Source organism: Panthera uncia (genome assembly GCF_023721935.1).
Source record: "Panthera uncia isolate 11264 chromosome C1 unlocalized genomic scaffold, Puncia_PCG_1.0 HiC_scaffold_3, whole genome shotgun sequence".
NCBI lineage: Eukaryota > Metazoa > Chordata > Mammalia > Carnivora > Felidae > Panthera > Panthera uncia.
This window is the reverse complement of record NW_026057584.1, coordinates 11,959,990-11,980,021: the sequence shown is the minus strand read 5'-3', so window position 1 is coordinate 11,980,021 and position 20,032 is coordinate 11,959,990. Positions and strand designations below refer to the sequence as shown.

The following is a 20,032-nucleotide window of genomic DNA, read 5'->3' as shown; positions in this document are numbered from 1 at the left end:
CAAACTCACTGCATGAAGCATTCGAACCCAGTCAACCACACTGGTCGAGCCAGAAATAGCCTAGCCCAATACCAGATGCATATACCTGCTGGGAAACACTGCAAGGTTTTATTTAGAAAGTAGCATAAATGTCAAATGACTGGCCAAGAAAATGGAAATACTCTTCAAAATAAAACAGAAGGCATTTATATTACAGATTCCGGGTTTCAGAACAAAGGGTGACAACTGGTTTTGCTAGGTGTAAAGTTGCTTAGATTCTAAGTTTTAGCTTCATACTTGAAATAGCAAAAGCAATGTTGAAGAAGAATTGCTCTAATAGCTGATACACTAGTTTACAATACACGTTCTAGAACTGCGGCCATCAAACCAGCCCAGCCTCAATGGAGTGTGGAAACAGAACCCGGGGGTGGGGGGGAGCAGTTTCCTACCTTGGCAATTAGGTTCAACTTCCCAGACCCAGGATAACATTGTAGCAGAGTAGCTAACACGTGCCACACTGGCAGAACCGACTCATTTAAATTTAATTCCTTTCCCCAGATCGTCCCAGTATTTTAGTAGAAGGGCTAATTAGCAAAGATATACTCAGGAAGAAGAAAAGGAATAAGCACAGAGAACAAACTAGCCTCTTTGTAAAGGCAGAGGTAATGGTGATACAATAATTATTTTTCAAATAATTTTCTCGTTGCTTTTGATACTTTTAAACCTCATCAGTGAGAATGCTAAGTAAGCTCTGACCTAGATTAGTAAACTACAATTAACATCAGAAGAACTCTCTCAGCAGACTAAAAGTTGGTTAAACTCCTGTTGGAAGCGGAGAAATAAATCTTGTCAAAACAAAGCAAAGTTTCCATCAATCTTTAAAAAAAGGGTTTGGGGGAAACAGAGGAAGCACCCCAGCATTTCAGACATATGAATGATGAGGCTGCAATTAATTTCACCCGAGCTTTTCATATCCGGTCATATCAGATTGCAAGAGCTCCTGTAATTTGGTTTGATTATTTTTAACACAATGGTAAATCTGAATTTGATTTTTAAGATATCTGGGGAATGAAATGGTTGGAGGCACTCAAAATATACGCACAGCATTGTTTTTGTTTGAGACTTTTTCTAAAGTTATCCCCTGCCTTGATTCAATAACTGCTCCCTGAACTGTTGACGAACAAGTTTTTAACCTGGCCAAGCGTCTTGTGGGCCCTTCCCTCTTCAGATACTGGAGTCTACGCTCAAAGAGCTCACAATTGTTAGTAGGTAAGAGTGCCCGAGTGTCTGGACACCAGGGTTTTCCCACCATCACAGGAAGAGGGAAAATTTCTGAAAGAAAGGAGAGAGGGAGGGTGCCAGGTACACTTGAACCAGGCAAATAAAATACTCTACGTGTTTTCTGTGATCACTTAAATGTACTGATTTTACAATGCAACCTCAATCTGACTTACCTACAGTGAAAATCTATTCTCAATTCCACAGAGCTAAGAACTCTTTACCTTCCGAAATACCACTGCCACTATTTTTTTTTAAAGTAACTTTCCCCAATCCCCAATCCCCACTCCCCCACCCCCACCCCCAAAAAAGGAAGGCCTCAAGTTTCCTAATCTAGTGAGTCACTATAAATCATCTCAACTGGGGTAAAGAGGGAGCAGAGGAATGGGGCTGTATTCTTACAGAAGAGACACATTAATTTAAAACCCACCTAAAAGTAGCCATTGAATTAGATCAAATTGGGTGGCACGGGCTTTTGTTGTATACTTGATCATGCAAAGACGCTTTCCAAGAACCCATCTAATACAGCGTGGTGGGAAGCAGGCTTTGAAGACACAATAACATTCTTCCAGCTTTCAGGCTAGAGCCTAAAAGCAGGAGTCATTCCTTTTTCCGTCTTGAGACACATTCCTCACACAGTTCAAAGGCCCGAGAATCAACAAGCCCATACACTGTCTGAAGGTTGTCCCTTGTAGGAACTTGTGACGGACCAAAGGCTCAGGCTGCAAAATATTTTTGAAGACCTAGTTTTAGGAATGTAACCCTTTTTATTGGAATGTAGTTTCCACTCCCCAGCCCTCCTCGCCTCCAAACACACACACACACACACACACACACACACACACACACACACGAAAAGCTTAGCAAAAGGGAAAGTTTTCATTATAATCCCAATGACTTCCAGGGTACACTACCAGTGAAAGTAAACTATTTTCAGAAGTAAAGTCATTACCCATTCTTTAGGGAAACAAATGTAATATGTATATACCTTAATCTAACCAGAGGGAAGGAGATCAGCTTTGAAAGGAAGGTATTGTTAACGGTGGTTCAAAGAGTGTGCTGGAATTGGGAAGGGGGCAGAGGGCAAGCCAAGGAGGAGCTGGGGGGTGGGTGCAAGCTGTCAAGATCAGGATATAAATACACCACTCAACTAGCCCCTCAAAACACTTTAGGGATCTCCCTTCCCTCCTCGCGATGTGACATATGTTACCCAGTGTCCCAGTTTTGTTTTGTTCTCTGACCTCAGGAACGTTTAAGGCATTCGAGGCTCTGGTGTAAGAAAAATGGAAATACTGCCTGGTAAGAGATCTGGGACAGGGTTGGCCTTCGGATACTGCCAACCGTCAAGCATTTGCTTCCCAAGAGCCAGCAACTCTGCGTTACCAAAGTCTACGTTTGTGCTCAGGTGGGAAAATTCCTTTCAAACCGTCGAAAAGTCCTGGACTCCATTTCACCCGTTACTCTCCACCACTCCCCACTCAAAGTCTAGTTCTCTGCACAAGCTCTGCTCTGGTCCAGCTTGCCACATGCGTGGGGAGAGGGTGGTGTTGGTGAAGGGGCAGAGGGATGATGCCTGATGCCCTGTGGCTCTGGGCCCCTCTCTACTACCCCATTTCATCGCCAAGACTGTGTGAACTGCCTGAGGACTGTTAGAAACTGTAGTCCACAACAGCCTCTGATACTAGAAACCTCAGTAGTCATTTGTCATGTTTTTCTTAGAGGTGAACTTCCAGCTTTCACTCATTCCATAAGAGGCCTATCTCAAGGGGGAAATCAAACTCTTAAAAAAAAGATCCGAATCTGCACCTGGCCCCATGAACACGTGATATAAAAATATTTGCTCTCCTTTCACAAACCTCAATGATAGAACCATATTATGTACTATTTTCTCAAATCATTTCCTGTCCCCACATTTAAAGTGGTTTCCCATTATTCCACTTCGTAACACCGTGTCCTTCTTCCTCATCGTACCACATTGTGCAGCAATGAAATTCACTGTTTACTTCTTTGTTCTCTGCCTCCTACAAGCACCAGGAAGGCAGGGGCACACCTATTTCCATCCCCAGTGCCGGGTTCACAGTACGAACTCAATAAAAGTTTGTGGAGACCTTCTAAGCTTTTGTGTTTTTCACAAAAGAAAAATTAGAAGGAACAAAGTGATAACACTTCATACAAAGGGAATCAGGGCTGTTTCACCCAAAGCTAGGCATGCTCATTATACACATTTAAGAATAACTTTATTCTAAATGTTCAACATGCAACTGATAAATGGTCAATGATGGTATGAACAACTGCACGTATACATACGCTCATACATTGTAGAAGTCAGAAACAATGGCTTCTCCCATCAAGAAGTAGTGTCTATTCTCCTATCCCTTGAAACTGGGCACGGCTTTGTGACTTGCTCCGGCCAATGGGAGAGCAGCAAAAGTGGTGTAAGCAGAGCACTGAAAAGTACTTGTGCACTCCTGCCCCCCTCTGGCTGCGGCTGGTTGCTCACCCAAGGACTGCGCGAACTTTGGGTTAGCTTGCTCTGGTTCAACCAACAGCAGGCACCAACGGTCAGCATCAGCCACCAGACAAGTAAGGGAAACCACTGTAAACCAACCAGCCCTCGGCCAACCGTCCACCAACTGCAACCACAGGAGTTTACCCAGGTGAGACAGGAACTGCCCGGCTGAACGCAGCCCAGCTCCCCAGCCCTCAGGACTGGGATCTAACAAATGACAGATATCTTAAGGCAACAGGTCTTGGGGTGGTATCTTACAGCCCAAACGATACGTACACCTAATGCAGGCAAATGATGCATACACCTAAGAAATTAGCTTGCTTCCTATATTAAATTCTTTAACAGCTGTTTTAAAAGTTCCTGCATGCTGGGGGCGCCTGGGTGGCTCAGTGGGTTAAGCGTCCGACTTCAGCTCAGGTCACAATCTCGCGGTCCGTGAGTTCGAGCCCCGCGTCGGGCTCTGGGCTGATGGCTCGGAGCCTGGATCCTGTTTCGGATTTTGTGTCTCCCTCTCTCTGCCCCTCCCCCGTTCATGCTCTGTCTCTCTCTGTCTCAAAAATAAATAAACGTTAAAAAAAAAAAATTAAAAAAAAAAAAAGTTCCTGCATGCTGTATTTCATCCCTCACTCCAGAGGATCTGGAAGAAAACCCGGTATTATTGCCTTTAGCATATTCTTATTAACAAGTCACCAAAAATGATAAAAATATTGGTAATTATGACTTAAATGTTATCTGTTCTCATGTTCTCAAAAGTTTCTATTTTATAACGAGAACTGCCCCATCCTATTCATACCGTACCTGGACCACAATCAGGAAGGACATCAGCCATAAATGTGTCTAACCATTAGGCTGCCTCACTGGTACAAAGTAGAGATCATCTCTGTCATACACACAGTGATACACATTTCCTCAGGAGACGGAACAGATTCCACTCACTTTCTCCAAAGTTACTAGGAGAGGAAATCACGAAAGCAATTTATTGTATTATTTACATGCGATTATGATGTCTAAAGTAACCTGCTCCCAGAATTTGAAATGGTTTCCCCAATCTTTCAGACCATTCCAATAGAAAGTATTAATTCTTTTGAACTCTCACCAATAGGAGACCTGGGTGACCAGAAAGCCTTCAAAAGGATCGTTAACCTTTATAGTTAATCCTACCACACTATATTAAGAACTAGTTGTTCATTCCATTGGAGGGGGCGGGGAAATGCTGGCCAGCTCCCATGGAAGTGCCCCGAGGAGAAAACAGAATAATAAAGACTTGCACTTTGAAGACTGAGGCCCTTTTCCCTTCATAATCAATTTGCACAAACGCTTCAACATTAGAAAAGCAGATCATTTCCTAACTAATGCGTTCCCTCCATCACTGGGTTACACTAGATTACGCTTTTTATATTGCGTCCCGAAGAGTCACAAGAGGTAAGGAAAGGAAAGAGTACTTTTCTTTTTTCCTCTTAACAAAAAAGGCAGTGAGTCTCTTGTAAGAGGCATGCTCTCTGCTGTGTTTCTTCGGTGCCAACACAGGGGATCTGAGCATGTTCTTCCATGGAAGACTTGGAGTAGTTGGGCATTTAACCAACCCCCTATTACTAAGCTTCAAAATTTATGAGCAGTTCATCTCTGGAAACATAAACAAAATCCAGCATTGATGGTGGCCTAGGGGAAGGCAACCTGGGGAGCAAGAGCGGGAGGGAAGCTTAGTTTTCACTTTCTACCTTAAAAAAAAAAAAAAAAAAGATGTTTTCAACTGCTTGAAACTTAGAGCACACGCACGAATTACCCACACCGACACTTTTTTTTTTTTTTTTAAATAACGTGACTAGATCCGGCAAGCTATCCTAAGACTTGGTGGTCTTAAAAAAGAAATGCCTTTTTGTTCCCGTAAGAAACGACTCTAACCTTAAAAACAAATACGGCTGCCCATCATCAAAGCAGAGAGAGTGCAAGGGAACACGCAGAAGAAACAGCAATGACAAAACCTCAAAGGAGATTATACTTCCAGCCAGAAGCAGGCACAGGAACCAGAGGTCAGAGGGTTAAAGCCTGTCACTACTAAAAATAAAAACCACCCACCCGAAGGGGGGGGGAAGAAAAAGTCCTTGAATGATAGAACTTCGAAGACGGAAGGAAAAGACTTTTACAATTTCTTTTGCAGCTTCCACCTTCACCCCAGGCTTCGTAACGCGGCCCAACCTCCAGCAAGTCCTCATGAACTCCGGTCCCTGTAACACCTGGACCCCCCTCTCCTGGCCGCTTCGCCTGCACACAAGAGCCAAAGAGATCTTTCTCTTGCTTCTTGCTAATATTACGTTTGCCGGCTGAATATCCAAAAATGGGCCACTCTTCCGAATAGTTTCAACAGCCTCATAAGCTATTTAATTATGCTGGTGTTACTGCCAGCCAGGAAGGCAGGGTTAGAAGGGCTGAGAAAAGCATAATCCTTTGAGGTAGATGGGCACATTCACCCCGTAAGGCTATGAAAAAATGCTGACTTTCATGGATTTCATGTTCTGAATCTTGTTTTTTGGTTTGTTTCTTTTCCCCCAGATAAGCTGTGCCGTAAGAAGTTTGGTAATTACTTGAACTGCCTTCACCACCTTTCCCCCCCTCCACTTTCATGGGTCCACCCCCATCGGCTTACAAGAAAATACGTGCTATTGGAACACCGTCGGTGCTCAGTGGTGTATGTTGAGGAAAAGAGGGAGAGGGGCCAGCAAGAAAACATGGTCTGGGGGCTGTTAGGCCGAGGGCAGATCATGCACGTTGAGTTTGGGAGGTAGGCGGCCTCTGGTCTTGTACCAGAGAAGCTAAAGTTCTTCTGATTATCTCCACAATCCCTAAAATTCAAGAGTAAGTATGATTATTTTCTGGTATCCTAATGAGCCCTTCAGATAATTTGAAAAGGGAGCAGGGAAATGATCATGAGAGAATAAAAGACGAATAATAGTTGAGGACAGAGTAACTAATGAATATTTTGCAGACCTTTAACTGTCATATTTTTATAAATGTCTTTTCTCAAATTTTTCCCCACCTCGCATGGATTGTAACTTTCCTAAAAAGAAGCATCATGACTTTTTGTGCAAAATATAATTTGTTTGCCACACTATCCACATTCACAGAAAAAAAAGGGGGGGGGATGTCTCTTTAATCATTTCAACAAACATAACGCAACTATCAATTTCTCAAGATTAAGTGATACTGTTCATTCAGCAGCATGACCTAAATATGTCAGGGCAGATCAGAGAACTCGCATCCAAGTATTTTTTGGTCAATAGAAAACAAGGGGGAAAAGTTTATGAACTTGGGTTTACCGGCATCTTCTTTACAGCCCAACCAATTAGCGTCCAATGTATGTGGGTTTGGCTCAAACAGAACCAGGAGTAGATGGCAGAAGGTATGACACAGAGTGGGGAACAAACAAACGAGCAAACAAGGAATGGCAAAAGGAAAACAATGAATGCTCACTCAGTAAAACATTACTCAATAAAACATTCAGGGTGGGGGTAATAAAACCACAAAATTTCCTCTCCGCTTGAAGACAGATGCAATGATCCAATTAAAATTATAGCCTGACCCACATATTCAATTCCACTGCCATCATTAATGAAAATACAGAAAGAGGGTTGAAAAAGAAAAGCAGCCTTTTCAACATCAACACATCATTTTTAAAAGCTCTATTATTCAAAGATCACTGGCTCATTGAGGAAGCACAAATACCGTTTATCCAACCAACTCTATTTTAACAAACAGATTATAGCAGAGCCTGAAGCAAGAATATTATTAAAATGGGAAATGTTCCTTTCCCCATAGATGACAGTACCTTATACCCATCTAATCTATCTTTTCCTTTTTTCTGTGAATCAAGAACGGGCAAGATACTCCCATCTCCACCTTGCAAGACAAGAATGGAAGTAAGTAGATGATATTTCCTAGCTATCATTCAAAAAAGCTTTATGATAACTTTTTGGGGGGCAACTATTTCATTAGTTGGCAATTAGCATACTAATATTATATCCCATACCAATACTAGAATGTAATTCTGTTAAATTAAAATTAAACGTGATTACAACTTCTAAACATGTTTCAAGAACATTTTAAGAAGAGCTTTTAGAGTCTGACGCGTAGCTACGGACTCATAAGGAAATAATAAATCAAGTATATAATTGTAGATGTGGCAAAGAGGGTTGCAGAATCTTTAGTGGGAAACTGACTTCAAACTGAATTCACAAGACACTATTTTCCTTGAATACAATTTCCAGTAACTTTGTAACATGAGGAAATGATTGAGAGAATAGCTTTCTTTAAAACAAAACCTTGTAATTGTGAGGTGTCCCATTATCCTAAAGTTACCAACCCACCAAAATAAAAAAAAAAACCCATTAATATACTATACAGCTAAGAAATATACATGATAGGTAGCAGAAGGATTGGAAAAGAGAACACACAAAAAAGCTAGATGAAACTCAGGCTGCCAGCAAGAGAAATACGGGGCCTTTTCACACACCTAACAAGGCTGAAACAAAAAATTGTAAAAGATTTCCTATAGTCCTCACTTGCCCTCTCAGGTTTCCTCTCTGATACCTCACTGAAGGATTCTGACGGTACAAATGAGAAACACTATCCATAAGCAGACCACCCACATAAGAAGGGGTGATTTCCAAGAGAAGAAACAGAATAATGTCATAGGCATCGACTGGTTAAAGCTTGACCTGTACTGTGGGGTGGGATGCTTCCAACAGTTGACCTTAGGAGGCAAGAAACTAGCAGCCGACTTGCATTCCCACACGCATTTGAGTTTTCAACAAGGAAAGAGGAGGAGGAGCCCAGTTCAGTCTAGAAAAGTTTCGAAAAATTGAGACTGGTGCAGTCTGGAGGTCTTGTCTTAAGGTCTGTTAAAATCTGCTCCCCTCCAAACCAGAAAGGTTAAAATAGGTCCTGAATCAAAACTATTAAGAGTGATCCAAAAGCCAGAACAGGACGAAACAGAATATTCTCATGCACTTCATTATGACCCCATCAACAGCTTCTTCGGAAAGAATCCTCATTACAACTGACCCATTAAAGAATATCAGTTATTGTCTCCAAAATACTCCTATGTTTAGTGCTGCAAAGGAGGTCAGAATAATTTAGAACAAAACTCTCGAGTTACCGATGAGGAAATAGGTTCCGAGAAATTAAGTGACTTGCCCAAGGTCGCTTAGCTAGTGAAGGGCACAGGCTGTGTTACAACCCAAGATCTCTGGCTTCCAGGAACTGTTTTTTCCATTCCATCATTAAAGATAGCATAAAGCTATTTTCCAGAAATTTTGATAACCTCCCCACCACTCCGGGGGTGGGAGGGGGGAAGCAAGGGTCAGGGAAGACATGAACTTTTGAATTGCAAGTCCTTTGTTGTAGGCAATATTGGAGATAGTCTTCATGGGGGGGGGGGGCAATCAGAGAAACGACTAACATATATAGAATTTTTTATGGATTTATTTTTTTAACCTAAAATACTACTTCAAGGAGAGCAGAGATTAATAAGATTGTTAGATGTTCAAAGTTTTCTGGAACAGAGAAACTCTCCCACAGCTCAGAACAGCATGAGGCATGGCATTTACACCAGGGCGGTGCTTCTTCCTTACATTTACACCTACGGAAAAAACGGCTGCCTTTGGGGCTTATGCTGCAGTGATGCATGAGGGATGCTGGCTGGTGAGAGGGGAAGGGGAGGATTTCTTTTATTTTCCTTTATTTTAGAAAGGACAGATCTGAACACATTTTCCATCCCCTCAAGTAATACATCTCATATGCTGTTGGTTATGTGAGGGCCACAACACAAACCTAGCAAGCTTTAGGAAAGGTAGCCAGTCTCCCCTGATGATCTTTCACTGGAGCTGTCACTGGTCAAAAAAACAAATCTGGTTTTGAGAGCTTAAGCAGCGTTTCCCCCAACCTCAGTACCAAACCCTACCCAGGCCGTTGCAATCAATCTCTAGATTCTCATGATTTGCAAGCTATATCCGGCGTTTTCATTTCACTGGGAGCTCCCCTGGGCCTAGAAGGGTCAGTTTTTGTTGATCTTATCTGGCTCCATGCTTTTCGAACTGCAGCCGCTCGATATACAGTGTTGACCCTAATGCAATTTCCAGCCAAATGAGTTTTTCCTGAATGATTCCCCAAACAGTGCCAGCCACAGCACTTGTACTTCCTCCTCCGTTTTTTTCTTCCCCCTCCTCCCTCCCATTAGTAAGGGACGTAAATGTAAGAATCTTGAGCCAACCCAATCAATCCTACAACCACGTGCTCCTGGATTTCCAGACAGGAAGATGAAGGAACGTGGCGTCGTAGTAAACCGTAGTAAAGAGAGGAGGGAAACAAAATGGGGCATGTCACATGGTCATGGCCTGGATTTTTCTCAATTAAAAAAAAGAGGAAGTGTGTGTTTCCGGCCTCTGTCAGTGGGCTGGTTGGACTTTCTCATTCTTGGGATTCTGGGCTGGAGGCACGAATAAGGCTGAGAGCATAACATCCTCCGGGCGTGGGGGGGGGGGGGGCGGGGGGAGAGACGCGCATCTGGCTCAGCTCCGCGGGCTCCAGAGGGAAGAGGTGGAGGGACAGAGGTAGACGACTGGCGCCCCCGATGCCCAGCCCGCCGGCTACCGCGGAGACCCCGGACGGAGGCCGGAGCCCACCGCCCCCGCCCGACCCCCGCTCGAGGCCCCACCCCACGCCCTCCGCAGTCCTGCCAATGCTCGCGCTGATTGGCTCTGGCGGGAGCCAATCCGCGCCCGTCCGCCCCGCCCACCCAGAGCCAGTCCTGCACCGAGGGGCCGGGGCTCAGCAGGCTCTCCCGACCACCACGCGGCCGGCGGGGCGGGGACGGGGCCAGGCAGCCCGGCGCCCCCAGGCGACCGGAGGTGGGCGGGGTGGGAGGTTTGTGAGGGCGGCCTCAGCCCCGCTGCAGATTCCCCAACCCCCGGCTCAAGGGGCTCGGAGGAGGGAGGGGAGCCAAGTGCCAAATAAATAGGGAGGAATGCAGGAAGCGGAGGTGACCCGGGAAACGGGAAAGTGCCAGAGCTGAGACGGTATGCGCCAGACAAAAAGGCCACACAGGGAGGGGAAGGGAAGGAGGGAGGAGGAGGGAGGTAGTCGTGGAGGTAGGAATCCTTGAAATCCCAAGGAAATGCAGTGAAAGAAAAGAAATGCTCCCCCCTCCCTTTTTTTTTGAAGGGATCATAACAAAATGACCAAAAAAGAAAAATAAGGGGGGGGGGGGACCTAAAAGGGGTGGCTTGGGTCTGTGCCTTTGCCAAAGCCTGATCTATGTGCCCGAGCTGCAGTTTCAAAACTAAAAAACAAATTGAAAAACTGGGCTGCTGTGTCCTTTCTGCCTTCTTTCTTGGGCTCTCAACCCACTCTGCAGAGTAGGCCACAAGGACTGCGAGATTCTGAAATGAGGCGCGCGCGCACACACACACACACACACACACACACACACACACACACACAAAACAAGACAACGCCAGAAACAGGAAACAAGAGATGGGAAACAAAGAACAGGGGAGAAGGGGATGCCGGAAAACAACTAAAAACAGAACTCCAAGGAGACACAGGTTGACAAAACCCGGTAGCTGCCATGAGGTCAATCAGAAGGAAAACCACCAGTTCTGAGCTCCTGAGCTGCCTCACAAATGTTCTCCTTTAATAGAGAAAAATACTGGAGAAGCCGCAATGTTTAATAAAACGGGGAGGAGGGGGTGAGGAGGAAGCGCGCCTCATTACTTCCCAGTTTCGGGTTTTACCTGAGCAACAGCAAGGCAGGCAAAGACAGAAATTGCCGAGGGAGTTAGGAAAAGGATGTTTTTACAAAGCAGCATACTCATTCCTGGGAAAAGTTGTTTGCCAGGGGCGGGTCCGCTTTTGTGTTTCTGAGGAGAATGGACTGTCTTTAAACTCAACAGGGCAGAGGCAGGTGAGCAGAATTCACGATGGGAAGGGGGCCAAGCAGCATTCGGTGCCTCAAAGAAAACACACCCGCACACACCTCTCATCTCGCCATTTACATCGTACAATATGCACTGTCGAATTTTTCTGCCATGGTGCTGTGAAAGCATGGTGTGCTGCTACTCCCAGATTATTAGGGATATGACTATATGCGTGTTCCAAAATATTATACTCTCCCTAAGAAAGCTCAGAAGATCGTTTGGCTTTGGTTGGTTGGTTTTTAAGGTACCCTCCACGTAAAGGGGATTGCATTTTAAAGCCCCTTGAAAAGATGAAAACTCTATTTGGTCATCAGTTTCTTTTAGAGCAAATATTATTTCTTCTACTCTACATAAAAAGAGACCGGTTCGACCGAAGAAAGCAGGTGAGGAGAATTTCTTCTTTCCTGTCCTCTTTCATCTCCCCTCTGGCCACAATGTTGGTTCTGCTGGGTTTTTTTCTTTTTTCCTTCAAACTCTCATTACTTTATAAATGAAACACTTTGCAGCATAAATGGTTAAAGGATTAGAGGGGTTTTCCCCTAAGCATTTTTTTTTATCATTTAAAAATGACCAAAGTTTTTAACTGATGTTGATATATACAATTAAATCTCTCGTCTAGTGACTCATGAAAAGAGAGGTTAAATACTGATCAAATAATGCTTTGTGTAATATATCCTCTAAAATCTTAGTCGGAATGTTTTTATATCTATGTCTTGTTCTAGAAAACAGAGAAGGATAGGGGTCAAATATTAGAGGCTGTTAGAATCAAGGAGACTGAGGCCACATGATAAGCAAATACCTATGAATAGAAACCCAATGCACAATTTCTTATGAATGGACACACATTACGAAGAATAATGCTTTTAAAAGCTCATTCTGTGAAGCATATATCAAAAAGACTATCACAAGATAATCAGTTCGTCAGAATAAAGTGTTTCCAAATGCTGGAAACTTCTACATTGCCAACTCATCACATTATTTGCAAACTGCACTCCTCTCTTCTTCCCACAATTATGACCACCAGAAAACAGGCTCAACGGAATGAAGGACAGGCTGATTTCCTATTACAAATGTTTTTCATTTTCAGTAGAGCCTTAGCCACAGAAGACGTAACAGGCTAAGTTTCCACATTTACTGAGGTGTCTACTCTTGCCTTTAAAGACCAACCAGAAATGCCCCCCAAATGAAGGGGCTTTAACATTCAATGCAAAATCAAACCAGACCCCCGCGCTCCCCTAGCTCAATACTCTTTCTCTTCCACACACAAAAAAATGTTAAGTAATTTTACAGAAGATGTGCGGTAGTCCTCAAACGATCTGGGTGATGTCTCCCTGAGGCCTTTGCAAGAACAGACAACGGTAAGGCAGACACGCTGGGGTGGATTTCCATAACTCTTAACTAATAATGGGTCTCAGACACCAGCAGACTTCACTGCATCCCCTGTATAAAAACAGCCATGCCTGTGAGGTGGTGGGTCGGTGTGTGAATAATATTTCACAAATCCTGGTTCGGGAACAAAAAGAGAATGTCACCCATAATTACTTTCTACAGAGAGTCACAAACAGGCAAGTATGTCTCTCTAAATATGTAAGCCTGAATAAGCTCTTCCTCCTGAATCGTTTTAGGGCAGCAGGAATAAAAATTGATGTTTCCACTGCTATTTATGTTGCCTTGGTATTGTGAAATCACAGAACTAAAGGACACAGAGCAACTTGATAAGATCACCCTGAAGAGCTCCAAGAAACTATCTCAAGTGGAGGGTTTGGTTTAGACCCTGTATTAACCAGTATTTTTGTCGTCTGTTCCTTCTAGGGACTGACCTAAATATACAGTCAAAAGAAAACTTCAATAAAGAGAACAAGGTTCTTATATAGGGACTTCACAAGCCTCAGCACTGGTGTAGGGTATATATTTTTGAAAATCATACGGTTAAGTATTTCACTTGGGAACCTCAAATGAAAAAGGCCTCCTGGGCCGCTGCTCCAACAGGTTTATTTGACCACCAGCCAAGTGTCATGGGGGGGGGGGGGGGGGGGGGAGGGGGGCAGAGCACACCTTGTGTGTCCTAACCTCTCCCATCCTGGGAATGCACCCCCTAAGGAAGCAGTGGGAAGGAGAGGAAAGGGGGCCTAGGCAAAGAGGAAGAGAATTCCAGCACAGGGTTCAAAGCAGTTTTGTCTTCTGACTTTGTCACCATGAAACGCACCTGCTGTGATGTCCAGTCGAGCTACTGGAGGTCCTCTGGCTGCTTCTGGAAACTGATGCTGGCATAGGCGCTTAAATCCTCGCTGGAGCGGCGGGTGGAGCTGCCCTCGCTGCTGCCCAGAGGCTGATGAGGGGGCAGGGGCGGGGGCGGCTGTGGTTGAGGGGGGCGCTCCTGAGGGCGCTGTTTGAAGTCCTTGACCAAATCCAGGTCTATGTAGTTAAGACCGTTCTCCAAACCCCCGGCGGCCCCGCACACTTGGGCCGGCTCCTTGGGGGCTCCCCCGAGCTCCCCAGGCCTCAGCCACACGTTCTCGAAGGAAGCAGAACTGTGGCGTTTCACCTCCTCGGCGCTGCCGTTGCCACCACCGCTGCCCCCTCCTGCAGCGCCCCCTCCGAAGGGCACCGTGTTGCCCGCCCGGGTGGCACTGGGTGTCGAGGAGAAGGTCTCAGAGCTGTGCCGCCTCCGGCACCCTTGCGGGTCCGCACGGATCACTTTGGCACTCTGGTTCCGGTTGGGGCTGAGGTTCACCCTGGTGAAGGCGCTCATGCCTCCGGGTCCCTGCGGGCCCCCCAGCAGGGAAGAGCGGGCCACCAGCTCCCCTGCTTTTTGAGGCGCAGTGGGGGAAGCCGAGGCCCCCGAGGATGAGGAGGGAGCGGCGGCCGTGGCCCCCGGAAGGCTCGCCTCCTCCACAACGAGGCCTGTCCGCATGTCAGCATAGCTGATGGGGGCAACTGGTGAGGTGTCCACATAGCTCTGACCGGGACAGCCCATCTGCATGGTCATGTAGTGACCGCGGCTGCTGGGCACGGCCCGGGTGGGCCTGCACACGCTGGCCGCCCCAGGAGGTGTGGGGCCCACTCTGCCTGGCTGGACCCCGGCACCCTCCTGCCAGGTGGCCCTCCTGCCCGGCCCCAGGTCCATGTTCATGTACTCTTCAGTGCCAGTCTCTTCCTCTCTGGGGGCTGGCTGGAGCTGGGATGGGCACCTGACAGAAGGCGAGCCGCGGGAAGCCACGGGACCAGATAAGTAGCCCGGCTGATCCCCCCCAAACTCAATATTCACATATTCCCCTGGGCTCTTGGGCTCCGGAGGGTGCAGCAGCGGGGGCTGTGGCTGCTGCTCTCGGACCCGAGGTAAGGTGCTGGCCTTGGGATCCCCCAGGGACAGCCTCGTGGGCCGAGCCAGGCGGCTGTTGGTCTGGGCAGCCGTGTCCACCTTTCGAGGCAGATGGGGCTGCAGGACCTGATGGTGGATGTGCGGGAGGCCAGAATCGGGCCTGACCCCACAGTACCCGCCGCCCAGGCTGTCGCTGCTGGTAGAGGAGGAGGAGTCTTCTGCAGTGGCGGCATAGAGAAGGCGACCAGAGCTGGAGGAAAGGCGGAGGTGCTGGTGCCGGGCACTGTCCTCCAGCTCCCCGGGGCGCTGGGTGTGCTTAAAGGACCTTGGCAACGAGTAGTAGGAGAGGACTGGCTTGTGCTGGGGGTCCTCCGGGCCGTAGTAGCAGTCGGAGGGGCTGCTGGTATTGGAGTCCCCCACCGGCGACATGTTTATGTAGTCACCGGTACAAGACAAGAGCTTGCCGCCACCACTCTCTACGGGGAGTTTGGGATGTGGCAGAGCGTGAGGGTGGTGGCTCCCGACCCCGTTGGTCCACAGCTTCCCGTAGCTGCTCCCAGAGGGGGCGGCGCCACTGCCGCTGCTGCTGGGCCCACCTCCGATGTCAGGAGAGCAGCTGCCGCTAGGGGACATCATCATGTAGCCATTGGGGTCCACCCTCTGGGGATGGCGCCTGATGGGGTTGATGATCTGCTGTGGCGCAGACACGCTCTTGGGGCTCATGGGCATGTAGTCCCCGCTGCCCTTGCGGCTGCTGGGCACTGGGGCCACTCCTGGGGACATGGGCATGTAGCCATCATCAGTGTGGAGAGAGGAGGTGTCTGGGCGGTGGTGGCCCCGGTGCACCTCCAGACCCTCCTCGGGGTAGGAGTGGGTGGGCACGAAGGCGGAGTGCCGGTAGCCGGGCAGGCGGCCTCCGCTGCCACCTCCTGGCGGGTAGGCAGGCATCATCTCCGTGTACTCCTCAATGGAAGCCACCGAGGACTGCGATGGGGTCTTCTGGTGGGAAATGGTAGGGGACGTGCCGGCCGAGTGAGTCCGCTTTCGGAACCGATTATCCAGATCGGCTGCACTAGCTCCTTCATCCCCGGCCAGGGCTGGGCTGGTGCCCAGGCCGGCCCCGGCGACGTAGCGGTGACCATTGCCACCCCGAGGCAAAATGTAGTGACCATTGGGGGCGGTGAGGGTGGAGGAGCCTTTGCCTCCCATGCAGATGTAGTTGCTCAGCTCCTCCTCCCCGCGGGCCGGTGGGGTGTGGCCCAGGGAATCCGGGGTGACACTGCGGAAGGAACTTCGGAAATCGCAAGGACTGGAGCCGTACTCATCCGAGGAGATGAAACCGCCATCGCTGGGGGAACCGGACACAGAAGCACTAGAGCGCCGGGGGAAGAGGCAGTCCGAGGTGGAGCCGTGGCCACTGGTGCTGCTGGACGACAGACTGACCGGGCTGGTGGCAGAAGGCGAGCAGCGGGACGAAGGCATGGGGATGGAGCGGCTGTGGTTGAGAGGCGGGTGCAGCCGGGAGCTGCCGCGATGCCGGTGCGCGTGCGTCCTGTTGGTGCTCGGACTCACGGGGCTGCCGTCCACCGAGGCCGGGCGGGACATGGTGCCCTCGCCGTCGCTGGACGCGCGCACGCGGAAGGAGCCCTGCTTCCCGCCCACCATGCTGGCCGGAGAGGTGGCGGTGATGCTCTCGGTGCGAGAGCGGCGGGTCAGCCCCACCTGGCTGGGTGGCGGGTTGTTGAGGTGGTGCCTGCGCAGGGGGACGCTGATGGGGTTGGAGCAGTTGGAGGAGGACTGGCTCTTACTTCGAGGACGGAACTCGTCGCTCATGGCCCGCATGGCCTCCAGGATTGTCTCGTGCATGTTCTGGGCCACCACAGAGTCATCCACCTGCATCCAGAACTCCCCAGGTCCCGTCACTGCGGAACGGCCCACTTCGATGAAGAAGAAGTTCTCGGAGTGGCCGCAGCGTCTGATGTTCATCAGCTGCAGCACCACGGCCGCCGCCTCCGAGTTCAGCTTCACGAAGCTGATGGTCTTGCTGGTCAGGCAGAGGCGGTAGATGCCAATCAGGTTCTTTGTCTGACCCAGGCCCTTGGGTTTCAGGATCACCTGCCAGACCTCCTTGAACGCAGGTCCTGGGGGCACATCCCCGTAGCTCAAGTCCTCCCCAGCCTCGCCGAGGCCCGAGCTGCCACTGCAGCTGCCCCCGCCGCCTCCTGCCCCGGGGGCCGCGGCCCCGTCGTGGTGGCTCTTGGCCCGGTTGTGCAGCTGCAGGAGGGCCTGGTACCAGCTGTCCTGCTCCGCCTCGCTGTCCGCCGCGATGGCAAAGTGCTCGTCCCGGGTGTAGAGGGCCACCAGGTGCTTGTTCTTGGAGTCCGCCCGCTTGTTGATGTTGAAGCAGCTCTCCAGGGGGATCGAGCGTTTGGGGGCGCTCGACTTGTGCCGCCACTTCTTCTCGTTCTCGTAGTACTCGAGGCGCGCCGGGCCCCCCGCCTCGCTGGCCGCCCGCAGCACGAAGAAGCGCTTGTGCATGCTCTTGGGTTTGCGCAGGTAGCCCACCTTGCGCACGTCCGAGAAGCCTTCGGTCTCCGGAGGGCTCGCCATGCTGCCGCCGCCACCGCCGCCGCCGCCGCCGCCGCCGAGGAGAGGGAGGCGCTGAAAAACAACCGGGTGGGGGGCGGAGGCTCCTCGCCGCGGCCCCGCACATGCAAACAGGGCTGGAGGCGGCAGAACCCCCGACTCCAAACACCACGCCGCCGCCCGCGCCGGGGAGGGGCAGCCGAAGGGGGACTCAGCGGCTGCGCCAAGGAGGTGGCCCCGGCCGGAGTTTACGGGCGTTTCATGCCCTGGGGGGGGAGGCAGTGCGTCCGGCGCTAGTGCAGCCCGGATCCTCCGAGAGCCAAGTCTCCTCGCAGCCGCCGCGGCCGGGAAGGAGCGAAGATGCATCTCTCGCCGCCCGGGCTGGAGTCTGGCGCAGGCGGGCGGCGGCGGCGGCGGCCAGGGGTCCCCGCGTTGCCCCTCCAGGCGCGCGCGCCTTCCCTCCTGAGTTCCCCTCTGGAAGTAGCGATTCCCGAGGCAAATTAAATATCCTTGGGCAGGGGGAGGCGAGCTGCCAAGTCCCAACGTTGCACGGGGTTCTCCCTCCTCCTCCTCCTCCTCCTTCGCCTCCTCCTCCGCCTCCTCCCACCCCCCAACCGCCCCGCCGCCACCAGCCGCCCAAATACCAGCTCAATCGCAGAGACCGCGGCGCTGCGGCTGTTGCTGCTGCTGCTGCTGCCGCCCGCGGACGGGTCCGCTGCAGCCCCCATTCGGGCCCATCTCGGCGGACGGAGAAAGTGCCTTTTCCACGCGAAACGCTACTAGGCGGCCGAGGGAGCTGGGGACGCGCCGGAGGGACAGGCTCATCCCTGCCCCTCGCTCCAGTCGGCAGGGGAGGAGGGGAGGGGACGAGGGCGGGAGGCAAAGGGGGAGGTTTGGGAAGGAGTCGGGGAAGACGCCTCTTCCCCGGGAGGCGCTGCCTCTGCAGTTACTTCTCCCCTCCTCCCTCCTCCTCCTCCTCGGAGAGTTGCCGAGAGCCCCAACCAAAACAAGCGGCGGCGTCTGGCTCTGCGCGCCGGCCCCCGCCGACCGCGCCGCCGTCTCACTCGGAGGAGAAAAACACGTGACGGAGCCTCCGCGCTCCGCAGCCCGGCCGCCGCCGCCGCCGCCGCCGCCGCCGCCGCCGCCGGGAGGCTCCCGCCCGGGTCTCTACATTCCCGGCCGAGCCCGCCCCGCGCCCGCCCCTCTCCGCCCCCCGGCAGTGCCGCAGCGGCGCCCGCGCTGGGCCCCCGCGCAGCGCTCGGGCAGCGCCCCTGCGCGGCCGCCCGCCCCGGCGCAGAGCCGTCCTCCCCGCGTGCCACCCAGGGCGCCCCCGGCCCGCAGGAATCCCCGCCGAGGGTGCGGGCGGGTGTGTTTGGGTGGCTACCCGAAAGCACGAGGGGAGTCTGGGAAAACGGCGGCGGGGGGGGCGGGCTCGGGAAGACGCAGGAGTGAGGGTGGGGGGCGGCGGGGGGGGGGGACTGCGGCTACGGGGCCCCGAGTGGGAGGACCCAGGGAGGAGGGGGCGCCGGAGCTGGGCTAGATTCTTACCTAACAGGTAAGATCGACCCCTCGAGAGGGTGGCTTCTGGTCAAGCCTCTTTCCTCCAGAAAATAGAGAAGCCAGACTTCAGTTTCACAGTGATAGGCCACGGTGAGGAAATCTGTGTTTTTATAAGGTCTTCTAAGGGACTTCTGGGCCAGCCTTCCACCTTGGAATCCCCGAAACCACTGCAGGGAGAGGTACCTCGAAGGGACAGAGGGACGCCCAAGGGCATTTACTGGGGGATTCTGGTCACTCCAAATGAGAAGAGGGATCCGGGTAGAGTGTTCGAAACCCAGCGCTGTGGGGTTACTGCTGAGGAACTGGGGGGAGAAAAATGTAAATATCACGGCTTCCCCCTACCTCCTTCCTAGCGAGGGGGCGGGGATTCACGGGGGTGAAGGCTGGGCGAGAAAACGAAGATGTCCTTTATCATATTCCGAAATGTGTCTGTGTTTTAAAAAAGGATGTTAGGGACCTACAGAGGGGTTCATAAGGCCCAAACCCTACTGTGTAAATATTGGCTTAAGTGTTTGTTTCACGCACCCATTGAACCACCACACCCATTGAACCACCCCATAAAATTTTTACCCTTGACCACAAGGATAATCGGGAGAAAACAAGGATCCTGCCAGCTCAACGCTACGGGGAAAATGGGTACTTCATGAGTAGAACAGGTCAGCATCCTGGATCTGCTTGCATAGTCTTACAGTTATCTTGGGGTCTCCGTCTCACCACATGCCAACGCTCCCCAAAGTTGTTTTTGTGAGCTGACCTATGAACAAGCAGTTTGTCCCTTGCTCGCCCGCCTGGCATTAAGAACCCTACAAAGATGACGTCTGTCATTCA

General features: G+C 50.7%; 1 protein-coding gene across 1 annotated transcript in view; it reads right to left on the bottom strand.

Moving 5' to 3' along the window:
* Positions 1-18,012, bottom strand: part of IRS1 (insulin receptor substrate 1) — a 62,790-nt gene extending 44,778 nt beyond the window's left edge. Inside the window, exon 1 of the mRNA XM_049614789.1 lies at positions 13,943-18,012. Coding sequence (XP_049470746.1) covers positions 13,964-18,010 — 4,047 coding nt within the window. The 5' untranslated portion in view covers positions 18,011-18,012 and the 3' untranslated portion in view covers positions 13,943-13,963. The remainder of the gene's footprint in view (positions 1-13,942) is intronic.
* Positions 18,013-20,032: the final 2,020 nt, after the last annotated feature.